Consider the following 12,625-nt stretch of genomic DNA (forward strand, 5'->3'; position numbering starts at 1 on the left):
ATCACAAGTTTGTTCAAATCGTTACATGTGATGATTGAATCTAACTCGCTTTTCTCCTTTCTTTCTTTGTACAGTGACCAGATGCCCCGTACTTCTCCCACCATCGCCACCCTTTGGGCAAATAGACCTCGTGCATGGTGAAGTCAGCTGTAGCAGTGCCGTGTATGGGTCCCAGTGTAGGCAGTCGTGCATGAGCGGGTACCACCTGACTGACACGAACGACGCGCTACTCAATTGTACCAGAAATAGCGACTCAACAACGATTGGTGTTTGGGAAGGAACTCTTGGCAAATGTGAACGTGAGTAACTATCAAAACACCTTGTATTAAAGCAATTCAAATAAGGCAAGATGGCCTATAAGCAACCTTGACTTTCGTATTCTTAACACCTACCTACTGTCCTACATTATTGTGATCCGAACAGAGGGTTAAAAAAATTTAAGATATGCTAACCATAAATATCAGGAAATACACACGGATACAGAACAATATTTCAATTTTTCATGAAATAGTGAAATCAGAATCGTGTCATCATCTTTGCCAGAAGAAAGGTGAGTAGGCAATATTATAACATTCATTGAATGTGTTCATACATTAGAAACATAAGCATTCTGTAGTATTTTCTAGTATGACAATGTTTGTTGCCTTTCAATCATTTAACCAAATTCTCCCAAGCTTTCTGCGATTCTCAGGAATGTTAATTGTGGCCTATTTAGACTGAAAATGAATTCTTTGGAATGGTTCAATTTAACAGCTGGGAAGTTTAGAAAAAAGTCCATTACAGCTTGTGAACGCTATGGAATTTATGATTTTGCGTGTGTTTTTTTTCTTTCAAAGCAAATCAATGTACCATTCCCGATGTACCAAATGGCTACGTGTCTGGATGCCCAGCCAATGTGATAGACTACAACTCTATCTGCCAGTTCCAATGTAACAGCGGATACAAGAGTCCAAGCGGTCAAGTGTCAGCCAACAGTCGCTGCAAAGCAGATACATCGTGGACAGTACCTTCTTTTGAGTGTAAGGGTAGGCAACTCTCAGTATCAATTTCGTAACACGAAAGTTATGATTGTATAAATACTAGGTAAATCTGCCTACATCTTTTAATCTTACTTTCCCACGTTTTTACTTTTACGTGAATATATGTTGATTAGTCAACATTAAAACCAACAGTATTCTAAAAATAGCTAATTTCTATTAATTAAGACTACACATGGCAAGGGTAATGTATTAACTCATACAAAATACCTACACCAAAAGTGGCCAACGAACAATTGGAAACATCAAATTTGGCCATTTTAATTCACATAATACTGTTTTATTGGTTCTAACGTCCTGTATGTTGTTTGTGTAAATCTCCACAGAGGTTTTCTGCAGCGCCTCTTTCTCCTTGACGAACGGGCAGGTCACCCCATCCGAGTGCGGCAATAGCACCTCACTCCCTTATAGCACGCTGTGTCGGTTTTCTTGTGACAATGGATTCTTGGTACAAGGACCTATCTTCAGACAGTGCCTTTCTGACGGCACATGGAGTGATCTGAGAAACACAAGCTGCAAAGGTACAATGTACATCCAAAGCTACTATATGGTTTGTCATGAAGATTAAGAATGCACCAACATTAACTTTCCAGTTAGACTTTCCCAAGTGTGTTTGCACTAATCCCTTTCTGAGACATGGCAACTCAATGCATATTTGTTGTTCTTGAAATGATATATAATCCTTACAATTCTATTCAATTGTTTTACAGGCTATCAAAACATCCATTTTGAACTGATCCAAACTTGACTATAATGATTTACCGGCCTAAAAATCTTGTTTGTTTTTTAAATCGCAGACCAAGAGCCTCCCCAGTTCACAGTGCCTTGTCCACAGTACATCGATGCCAATGCCAGGAGTGGCACCACAGCTGAAGTATCATACACGGAGCCAATGGCAACTGATAATTCTGGAAATGTTACCATACTAAAGTGAGTTAATTAAGATCGATATTTACTCTTCTGAAAAGAAAACTAAAATAAAAATGATTTTGTTGAAGACTTTTCAATTGACTCTGATGATCAGAAATCCAACCATCAAACATAATCATCAAAAAAAATCATTATCTGATAATTACATCTCTTGTAATATGAGCAATGGTACACCTACATTTGGTATTTATCAACACTAGAAGCAAAAATAGCCAGTTTGTAAGTAGGATATTAACTCCCTTCATTTTGAACGTTATTCTACAGGAGTCCAGCCAATTTGAGTCCTGACAGTACCTTCCCCGAGGGGACCACGAGAATAACCTACACAGCAATGGATGCATCTAGCCTGGCTCGACAATGTGTTGTCTACATTCGCGTCAACGGTACGTGTGTAGTTTGTTGGCATATCTGGTAAATCTGACGACTCCATTCTGTGGTCCTTTATCAGAAAATGACGAGGTCCTTTATCAGTATTGAAAAACAAAAGAATATAAAACATGGTATTGTGTTTAAAGCTTTTGGCGCAAAACAATTCTCAGTGAAAAAGCTTTAATTTGATTTTGATCTTTAACATTCAGCTAAATGCCCATCCAATAATTCGATTATTATTCTTTGTTTATTAAAATTCCCACAACAAAATTATGTTGCTTCAACTCAGTACTCAGATGTCAGCGTCTACCTGCACCGCTGTGGGGATCGTACGACAGCTGCCCGGTGGACTCGCCACTGGGGTCATCCTGCAGCTTCAGATGTAACGAGGGTTACGTTCTCAATGGTCCTGGCACCCATACATGTGAGCTGGATGAGGGGCTGGGAACAGGATTCTGGTCAGGAAATGAAACAACTTGTGAAGGTAATGTCTTTCAATAGACTGTTGATGAGTAGAGGCTATTAAGTGTTTATTTCTTTGAATAAAAGTACCGATCAGTCCTGACTATGCCTTCTGGTTATGTCAATTAAGAATGGTTAGAATATTGACAACTGAAATTTTCTATGATAGAATGAAATTCAATCAGAACGTGTGCTTTAACGGTTCTCAGCCATCACATGTCCAGCGATACAAACAAAGGCAGATGTCATCAAGTCCGGCTGCTTCTCGGAGCCTCCACAGACAGAAAGATACGGCACCACCTGCCAGTTCTACTGCCCGTACGGGTACGGCGGTGTGGGGGAGAGCAAAGCTCGCTGCTTAGCAAACAGCAGCTGGAGTGGAGACCCTGAGGAGTTCAGCTGTGAAGGTTTGTATTTGAATTCGTTATTTCCATGTATTCTTTTTTGTTGTCCCAGTAGCATACGTGTACCGTTGTTACTGACTTAAGTTTGTAAAACTTCAATGTCCAACAAATACATTTGTGACTGACGTAAATGTCTAACACGAATCCCCCTGAAAAAGCACAATTCCAGTGACCTTGATTTCGGAAATTGAGAATTGGAGTAAGAAAACGAAGAAAGCTTTTCAAAAACATTTTATGCCACTTCATGGATTAATATTTAGATTATTTTATGTTCATTCCAGAGCGGACGTGTTCACCCCTGAAAGCATCAACCGAGTATCGAACTGTGCCTACCACCTGTACGTCCAACCCCTCCTACCTGGACACCTGTATTCACACCTGCCGAAGGAGCGGATACAGGCTGCAGCCTCCTGGTCATGAATTCACAACCTGTCTGGGGAATGGACAATGGACAAGGGATACCAGTAATCTGACATGCATTGGTAAGTTTTAACTTTTTGTGGAATGTCTATGAGTTGTATACTTGGAGACATGCAATCACTTTCGAATTCAAAATACTTTACATGAGTAAGGTCCTCCCAAAATGATAATGCATGACATATCATTGTATTTCCACATTCCAGTCCATTTAAATTGAAGTTTTCAGAAGGCAATGGCAATGACCTGATGCGCAATTGATGACATTTTAGCACCATGGTCATCTTTGATGATATTGACAGATTTTGCCACGGTAAAGCAAGACAAATGATTCCAAATCATTTTCATCAACTGATAACCATCATATATCGGTATAACCCAGGTGGATCACTAACTTGTACAAGCTGACGTTGCTCAATTATTGATCACGCGACAATTTCCCTTACTGCAGACATTGAGCCACCAAGTTTCATCTACTGTCCCCGCGACATCACCGTGTATGCTGACAGAGGAGACACCGGGGCGCTTGTCAACTGGACCCTTCCAGTGGCTGAGGACAACTCTGGGGAAAACCCTACACTGACCTGGAATATTTGCCCTTGCGTACTTCCGGTTGGGGAGTATGACGTTGTCTATGTGGCAACGGATGACGCAGGCAACCAACAGACATGCGAGTTCACTGTGAAAGTTGATGGTGAGAATTTTCATCACTTAAAACCTTTGAAGATGGAAAACACTCTGAAAGCATGTTGTACCAGTGTACTATGTTGACATTGCATGTTTTCAAACTATGTTTTCGCTTTTCTTAAAATTTGTTAAGTTTTAATTAAAGAAGCCTGGTTAGTCAGTTTTTCTGTAGGAACTACTTACAAAATCTTCTTGCAACATACACGTAGAAACACTCAGCCTCAGCTGCACTCTTACTACATATCCCTTTTAAGTACCTTATTTACTATCTAAATATGAATAAATGAATTTTAAATTTATCCCCTATATAGTGAGACGATGCCAGCGACTTCATCCTCCCGTCCACGCTCACTTTACCAGTAGAACCTGTGACAACAGTTACGGCACCACCTGCCAGGTAGCGTGCTCCACAGGGTACCAACTGTCAGGATCGAGCAACGCCACCTGCGAATTCGACGGGACGATTATGTACTGGGAGAGAGAGTCGCAGCCGTATTGCTCAAGTAAGTAATATGATAGTACTCGTAACGGAAGACATGGCGCATACCCGTCTTGTACTGGGCTAGAAGAAAGGGTATCCCACCCCGTAAGGGGCGGTATAACCCCAACGATGCTGTAAAACACCATATGGCTCTACTACTACTACTATTAACCCAGCCTATAGACACACACACCACAAAATCTTTAGTCTATTTCATGGACAAGACTTTTTTGCAATCAAATGATTTTTTTGGCTAGCCCTAGCTAGTATAAGCTGTGATCGTTTTCCTTTCTGTAGTTGCAACATGCAGCGGTCTGACTCTACCAGAAAACGGTGATCTGTATCCTTCCTTCTGTACTACCATGCCAACGTACGGCACAACGTGCCAGTACTTCTGCCGCAATGGGTACTCACTGCACCCAGATGTGGAAGCATTGACCTGCACGTCCAGTGGCACTTGGAATGGGTATAGCACCACTCCAAATTGCAGAGGTATGTACTATTGTTTGCAAGCGTTACATGTTTAAGTGAATGGAGCGAATTCTGACGTCGTGGCCGTTTGTTCCCTGCTTTGGTGCGTGCTAACCAGAAATACCATACTTTCCATTCACTCATCCAAGGGAGTGAAGTATTGCTTTAGGCGGATCTTAGATTGTGTTTATGCGTGTGTCTGACATCCATTGTACTGGTTCAAATTCTACCATCCCTTATTGTTTTCATACTACATATATTTACTTATCTATTATCAATACTTTACAGAGAAATCTGTTAGGGGTTTGGTGGTTCCTATATATATATATATATATATATATATATATATATATATATATATATATATATATATATATACATATATATACATATATATAGGCGCCCCCAGCAGAAAAAAAACATGCTCAGAAAACTAATAGATAAGATAAATACAAACAAACAAGCTGCGTTTACCAGAGAATTTATAAATACTTGGCTAATTACCATCATGTTTCATGATGATCGGATAGAAAGATAACACATACAACCCATTTACAGACGTAACCTCCCCACATCTGCTGAGCTGCCCCGGACCACAAAGTGGCGTTCTTGAAGGCACGAACCCCACAGTGACCATCAGCTGGGAGGTACCTACTGCTGTAGACAACGCGCCTGGGCAGCTGCGGGTAGTCACGACTCCGGCTGGGATCGTCCCACCTCACAACTTCAGCCAAGACACAGAAGTCATTTACACGTTCTATGATGCGGCTAACAATTCAGCGGAGTGCCGATTTCAGATCTACATTCAAGGTGATTGAAAGCAGTTTGATTTTCTTTAAATTCTGACATACTGCCGTAAAATGTACAGCAATCATATCATTGTTCTTCACCATAGAAATTACACCAACAGTACTATATACTTAGTTTTCCTTAAACATGAGGTCTAACTTGGAATTGGACAGTAATATGGCGTATCGTTTTTGTTTTTTTTTAAATTTTATTACAAATCCTTCTTGTCTACCTTTTCACCACTAGCTCGTCCCACACGTTGCTAGTTGTACCCACTGTTATCTTATCTGTTTACAGATGAACTGGTCCCTGTTGTCAGGTCCTGCCCAGACGACATAGCACAGACAACAACTTCAGCGGACACACTAGTTAGCTGGGATCCTCCAGTGTTTAAAGAACTCACAAACGACGCCCTCATCATTGTCCCAGACCCAGCAACGTTTTCAAGCTCATCTTTTACTCTCGGTGAACATTTCGTCACCTACACTGCCACCAATCCTGACAATGGGAAGAGTGCTGTTTGTTCCTTTAGAGTAACTTTGACAGGTACAATCACTTTATAAATTCCACAACTTCTGTACTCAGTGGCATACTCCTTTTCCCCGTAGACTCATGAATATACACTACATGTAACTATATGGAAAAAACATTTCATTTTTCAAATTTAATCTAATTTGAAATTCCTGACATTTTAGATATAACTAACCTAGTGATATTATCATGCTACTTTGTATGCGTTGACACAATGGCTTTGATATCATTCGAATTGCTTTTTTTTCAATTACAGCTATCCAATGCACAGATTTGAATGCACCGCAGAATGGGGCATTGTCCTGCGGTGATTGGGGAGATCGTAAGACCTGCACGCTCCTGTGCAATGACGCATTTGATATACCGAGAGGACAATCAGGTGAAAGGCTGTACCTCTGCAGAAATGATGGCATCTGGACTCCCCACGACAACGTACCAGACTGTACAGGTAAAAAAGGGTTTATCTATCTATCCATATATCTGTATGTGGGTGTAAATGATATACACCAGAGCTTGTATTAATGATATAAGCTGTAATATATATATATGTTAAGCTTACATCATCGTTACAAGCTCTGGTGTATATTATTTACATCCACATATCGTAGAATGTAGACTTTAACTATGTCCTCTGTAAGTGTGGATTCTTATCTGGGGACGGGATAAGAAAATAAGATAATCTTGATAGATTATGAAAGAACTAGTTTTTGTCCACTTCACTTTATCACAGCTGGAAGAAACCCAAGAGTAAACCAGCTTCCATCTGAACTTCAGTACTACTCTGGAGATTGCACGGATCAGACCACTAAGGACAACATAGCCGCGGCCTTTGCACAGTTGGTTACAGACAGTGGCTTCTGTACGGTAGCCGATGGCTGCTCGGTGGACGGCGTCGAAGTCACCTGTGGACCCATATCTGCGACTGGGAAACGCCGAAGGCGCAGATCTACCCCCACACACGTCATAACGATCAAGTTTAACTTCCAAGTTGATTTGAGCATTCCACCCGACGACGTACTGGCCGAAGATGATTGGTATGCCTCTGAGGAAAAACTGAAGGAAATTGCCAACAATTTCGCAACAATCCTAGAATCACACGGAGAATCTCTAAACGTGTCAGGACTTCTGACAGAAATTAATGCTACATCCTTTTGGCATGACGACTTATCTTTTCTGGCTTGTGACTACGGATATGAACCCAACTATGCCTCACTAAAGTGTGGTAAGTGCCCTTTTGTCCGTACATTCAACAACATTAAGTAACATATTTCAGTATCACATTCCTTCAAGCCAAGATAAGGTTAAATGTTACGTAAATTACCTTAGGGCCTGTGTTCTTTCTGGTAAGTGTACTGAGTAGGCGAGTTCGAACACCTTTAGTTCTAACATAGAATCATGTTCCAATAGTTGGCTGTGGGACTGGAAGATACTATGACGGAGAACAGGACGATTGTGTGAGCTGCCCTGTGGGAACGTACCAGACCCAGTTTGGCCAAACTTCGTGCATCCCCTGTCCTGAAGGATTCACAACTATCAGGGAAGAGGCGAGGAACCTAACCAAGTGCTTACGTAAGTAGATAAGTACAAATAATTGGTATTGATGGCCAATTGTTTCAAACATGTGCCAATATTATAAATCACTAATTTACGAAAATACGCTACTAAATTTTCAAAACTCTATCGACATGAATGTGAGATTCATAATCTAGAGGCATTGTAAGTCTAAGAATAAACATTTCGTATAGCACCATTTTAACATGATGAGCACTTAGGTATCAGTAAGATTTTTTGTTCTTTAAACGTATACTGTACAATGGTTACGTACATTTTAGTGCATTTTCAGAAAAAGCAAAACTAAAGGCAAATGACATGTTTTTGTTTTCTTGTTCTCTCGAACAGCCATGTGTCCTCTGGGTCAGTACAGCACAACTGGAGTGGAACCATGCAGTCCATGTCCGAAAGACACCTACCAACCCATGAATGGATCAACACAATGTGTCCCATGTCCAAACGATACAAGGACGGCCAGCGTTGGGGCAACATCTGTTGACAGTTGCCATGGTAGGCATTTACAATATACGTGTCATGTTTTTATAGTTGACGTTAGTTAGCTGTGATTGCTTATTGCAATTCTGATAGATGACTCTGGATAATTATGACATTTACAAAACAATGCTTCCTCAATTGTTTCTCTATCGCTCTAGAACCCTGTGCTGCCGGAAGTTTTTCACTGACAGGAGTACACCCCTGTCAGCCCTGCACAAAAGGCAGGTACCAGCCTTCAACAGGAAAGACGGCATGTCTGCCATGTGATCCTCACTTGACAACTGTTACTGTCGGTTCAACAAATATTGAGCAATGTAAAGGTAAGTTGTGGCTCCATCTGCTACTACGTTTAACTACAACGCTTTCTCTTATGTGGCAATGATTTTCATTCTGCTTTCCTTCCTGTATAGCACTTGTATCAATGGTTCGGGACTCATAACCCTGGCAATTTTTTTCAACTTTAGTCAACCGGCTATTGAAACAAATGCATAACTAATACAATAGACATGTTAGAAATCTTTTGCAAATCTTTGGACATATTACACTGCATATCGTGATATCATTTTCTTATCACATTTTTTTTGTGTTTGATATACATAGATCCATGCAGAAACATTATCTGCGAGAATGGAGGCACTTGCACATTTACATCTGGCAACACCAGCTGCAGCTGCCTTACTGGGTTTGAGGGAGAGAGGTGTGACAACAACATTGACGACTGCAGCTCGCAACCCTGCTTAAACAACGCCACCTGTGAGGATGGAGTCAACAACTACACTTGCAGCTGTGCTGATGGTTATTCAGGTATCAGTATTGTTGTTTTTCTAAAATTATATGTGGCCTTTAGAATTGTACTTCAATTTGTATCAAAATGTCAAAATGGGTCAAAAGATTCCAGTCTTAAAAACAACTTTAGAAAGAACCCCTACTGGCTGAATACAGTATTTTTCAATAGTGTAATATAGAGAGACAGAGAGGGGGGGAGACAGAAAGAGAGAGGGAGGGAAAGAGAGAGGGTTGTCTATTTGTATTGAAAGCTGTAAAAAGCACATCACAACAAATACCTATTTCATTGGTATATAGATAAAAGTAAAATTTGTAGAATCAGGTTGTAACATCTGTTACCTTTCTGCTACAGGGGCAGAGTGTGCCGTCAACGTTGATGAATGCGAGTCGTCCCCGTGCCAAAATAACGGCACATGCGAGGATAGAGTCAACGGTTACACCTGCGACTGTTACACGGGATACGAAGGACCCCACTGTGAAGAGGAGTCAGACTGGTGCGCCGACAACCCATGTAGAAATGGTGGCACCTGCATCAGTAGCGCCCAAATTGCAAATATCGTCTGTCAGTGCGGTGACGGTTTCCATGGTAACACCTGCGATATAGATGTTGACGAATGTTTGTCGCAACCTTGTCAAAACCATGGTACGTGCATCGATATGATCAATGGGTACCAGTGTATTTGTTACCCGGGTTATTCTGGATCAGAATGTCAAACCGACATAGATCTCTGTGAAGACAACCCGTGCCACAACAACGGCACCTGTGTAGACCTTGGGTTAGGTTTCAAATGCCTTTGTGGAGAAAATCGAGGTGGCGAACTTTGCGAAGATGAAGCAGACGCCTGCACACGACAGCCTTGCCAGAACGGAGGCACATGCACGTTCTCTGAAGACGGTTCCTACAACTGCACATGTGGTCCTGGATATGCAGGATTCCACTGTGAGGACAATATCGACGAGTGCGCATCGCAGCCGTGCTCAAATGGTGGGACATGTCATGATGGTCACAACGGATTCTCCTGCGAGTGCCCTGACGGCTTAGCCGGTACAACCTGCGTGGACGTAGACGATAGGTGTGCCCCGTCTCCGTGTGCAAACAATGGGACGTGCACTGCTCAGGAAAACGGCAGCATCAAGTGTGTGTGCTCGGCAGGGTACGGCGGAGATACATGTGATCAACAGCTGAGCAGCTGTGTAGACAATCAGTGCGCCCACGGTGCAACCTGCCAAGAGGAGGACTCGTCATATTCATGTGTTTGCCCACAAGGATATACAGGTACATAATGTGATGTCATTTCATTTTGGCAGAAATGTCAGTTCATTTATTTGACAACATTCATGCCTCTACAGCTTAATGGTCGACATAGAATCTGCTTCATGTCCATATTATAGAAATTTCCACAAAAAAGTATCATTATTGTGTGCTCAAAATGTAAGCATTTGTATGACATGAAGTATTAACATCACGCCATTTCTGTCTTCAGGTTTCTTCTGTGACAGCCCAATCGACAACTGCGCCAGTGAGCCCTGCTTCAACAACGCCGTTTGCGAGAGCACCAACTCCTCATACACGTGCACCTGTCCGGTTGGACTGGAAGGAGAACAATGCACCAATGATACAGATGAGTGTTCCACCTTTCCCTGCCTTAACAACGGCACCTGCATCAACAGTTTCGGATCGTATGAATGTATCTGTGACGATGGTTATGCTGGGGAGGCCTGCGAGGTCGATGTGGATGAATGTTTGTCCATACCATGCCTCAACGGAGGAACTTGCGCGGATTCGGTAAATGGCTATTCTTGCGAGTGTGCACCGGGCTATGGTGGAGAGGACTGTGGAGAAGATGCCGACGAATGCTTGAGTAGCTCTTGTCTGCACGGGGCCATTTGCTCAGACGTGTTCAATGGTTTTACGTGTCACTGCACACCTGGATGGGAAGGGGACACCTGTGAGATCAATAAAGATGAATGTGCAGCGTCTCCATGTCAAGACAATGGGACATGTGTGGACTTGGTAAATGACTACCGATGCGAGTGCCCAGCAGGTTACAGTGGCAAGAACTGCTCGGTTCGTACTGTATCGTGTTCAAGCCAGCCTTGTAATAACAGCGGCACATGTGAGGAGAGAGAAGATGGCGGAATACACTGCACATGCACGGAAGGGTGGACAGGCACGTACTGCCAGATCAACCAGGACGACTGCACACCCAATCCGTGCAGAAACGGGGGAAATTGCAAAGACCTGTTGAACGGATATCGATGCGAGTGCACACCGGCATTTACAGGAAGTGACTGCGAAGAGGACGTCGACGAATGCCTTGGACATGACTGCCGAAATGGAGCAACATGTGAGGACAGACTGGGGCACTACATCTGCAGGTGCGCAAAAGGATACGAAGGAGCTAGATGTGAACTGGAGACCAACGAATGCGACCCAAATCCTTGTCAAAATGGAGCAACCTGCATTGACGAGGTGGCCAATTTCTACTGCTCTTGCTCAGCTGGGTTTCAGGGAGAAATTTGCCAAGAGAACATCGATGACTGCGAAACATCAAGTTGTGAGAATGGAGGCGTTTGCATCGACGGGATCGATTCATTCTCGTGCCTGTGCAAAGACGGATACAGGTTCGTACTAACCTTCTTACATTTGCAATAATGTACGATGTGAATGGTATTTACATACCTGGAAACGGAAATTACTTTTTATTTTGTTTGTTTGAACCTTTGTTTATTTATGATGAGCTAAAATCGGCTTTTTGTTGGGTCGTGAGGGATGAGGTAAGGGTCAGATATATAAGGGTCAAAATATATGACAGATAAACAGTTTGATTTGATGGTTAAGACATGCATCGAACGTTTTGCATATTCAACTTAAACATTCACGTTGTAAGTGAATAATTCTTCTATCAGCTTGTCAGTTGTTGCTCATTTGGTTAAATGGTTACAATACGTGATTTGTGCTGTTTGTAGGTATTATATTAGTAACCAGCGTAACACTTAGACTGTCTCACATTTTGTTTTTATTCCCTACAGTGGCTTTAACTGCAGTGAAGATGTGGACGAGTGTGCCAGTGGTCCATGTGGCGACAATGCTGTGTGTCATGACGGTATCGGCACATACACATGCACATGCAAGCCAGGGTATACTGGAAGAGACTGTGAGACAGGTATGAATGAAGGCCATTGTCATGATACTAAGAAGTTATATAAAAGTA

The 12,625-nt window shown here is 42.2% G+C and overlaps 1 protein-coding gene across 1 annotated transcript in view; it reads left to right on the forward strand.

The window, feature by feature from the left end:
* Positions 1-12,625, forward strand: part of LOC118428592 (sushi, von Willebrand factor type A, EGF and pentraxin domain-containing protein 1-like) — an 18,743-nt gene that overhangs the window by 4,665 nt on the left and 1,453 nt on the right. Inside the window, exons 9-29 of the mRNA XM_035838692.1 lie at positions 75-299; positions 1,364-1,558; positions 1,835-1,967; positions 2,232-2,350; positions 2,626-2,820; positions 3,008-3,280; positions 3,484-3,684; positions 4,071-4,313; positions 4,618-4,809; positions 5,085-5,279; positions 5,817-6,068; positions 6,345-6,593; positions 6,835-7,026; positions 7,309-7,800; positions 7,986-8,147; positions 8,478-8,639; positions 8,783-8,944; positions 9,225-9,428; positions 9,763-10,686; positions 10,895-12,035; positions 12,444-12,577. Coding sequence (XP_035694585.1) covers positions 75-299; positions 1,364-1,558; positions 1,835-1,967; positions 2,232-2,350; positions 2,626-2,820; positions 3,008-3,280; positions 3,484-3,684; positions 4,071-4,313; positions 4,618-4,809; positions 5,085-5,279; positions 5,817-6,068; positions 6,345-6,593; positions 6,835-7,026; positions 7,309-7,800; positions 7,986-8,147; positions 8,478-8,639; positions 8,783-8,944; positions 9,225-9,428; positions 9,763-10,686; positions 10,895-12,035; positions 12,444-12,577 — 6,045 coding nt within the window. The remainder of the gene's footprint in view (positions 1-74; positions 300-1,363; positions 1,559-1,834; positions 1,968-2,231; positions 2,351-2,625; positions 2,821-3,007; positions 3,281-3,483; positions 3,685-4,070; positions 4,314-4,617; positions 4,810-5,084; positions 5,280-5,816; positions 6,069-6,344; positions 6,594-6,834; positions 7,027-7,308; positions 7,801-7,985; positions 8,148-8,477; positions 8,640-8,782; positions 8,945-9,224; positions 9,429-9,762; positions 10,687-10,894; positions 12,036-12,443; positions 12,578-12,625) is intronic.

The sequence above is a fragment of the Branchiostoma floridae genome, chromosome 13 (genome assembly GCF_000003815.2).
Source record: "Branchiostoma floridae strain S238N-H82 chromosome 13, Bfl_VNyyK, whole genome shotgun sequence".
Lineage (NCBI taxonomy): Eukaryota > Metazoa > Chordata > Leptocardii > Amphioxiformes > Branchiostomatidae > Branchiostoma > Branchiostoma floridae.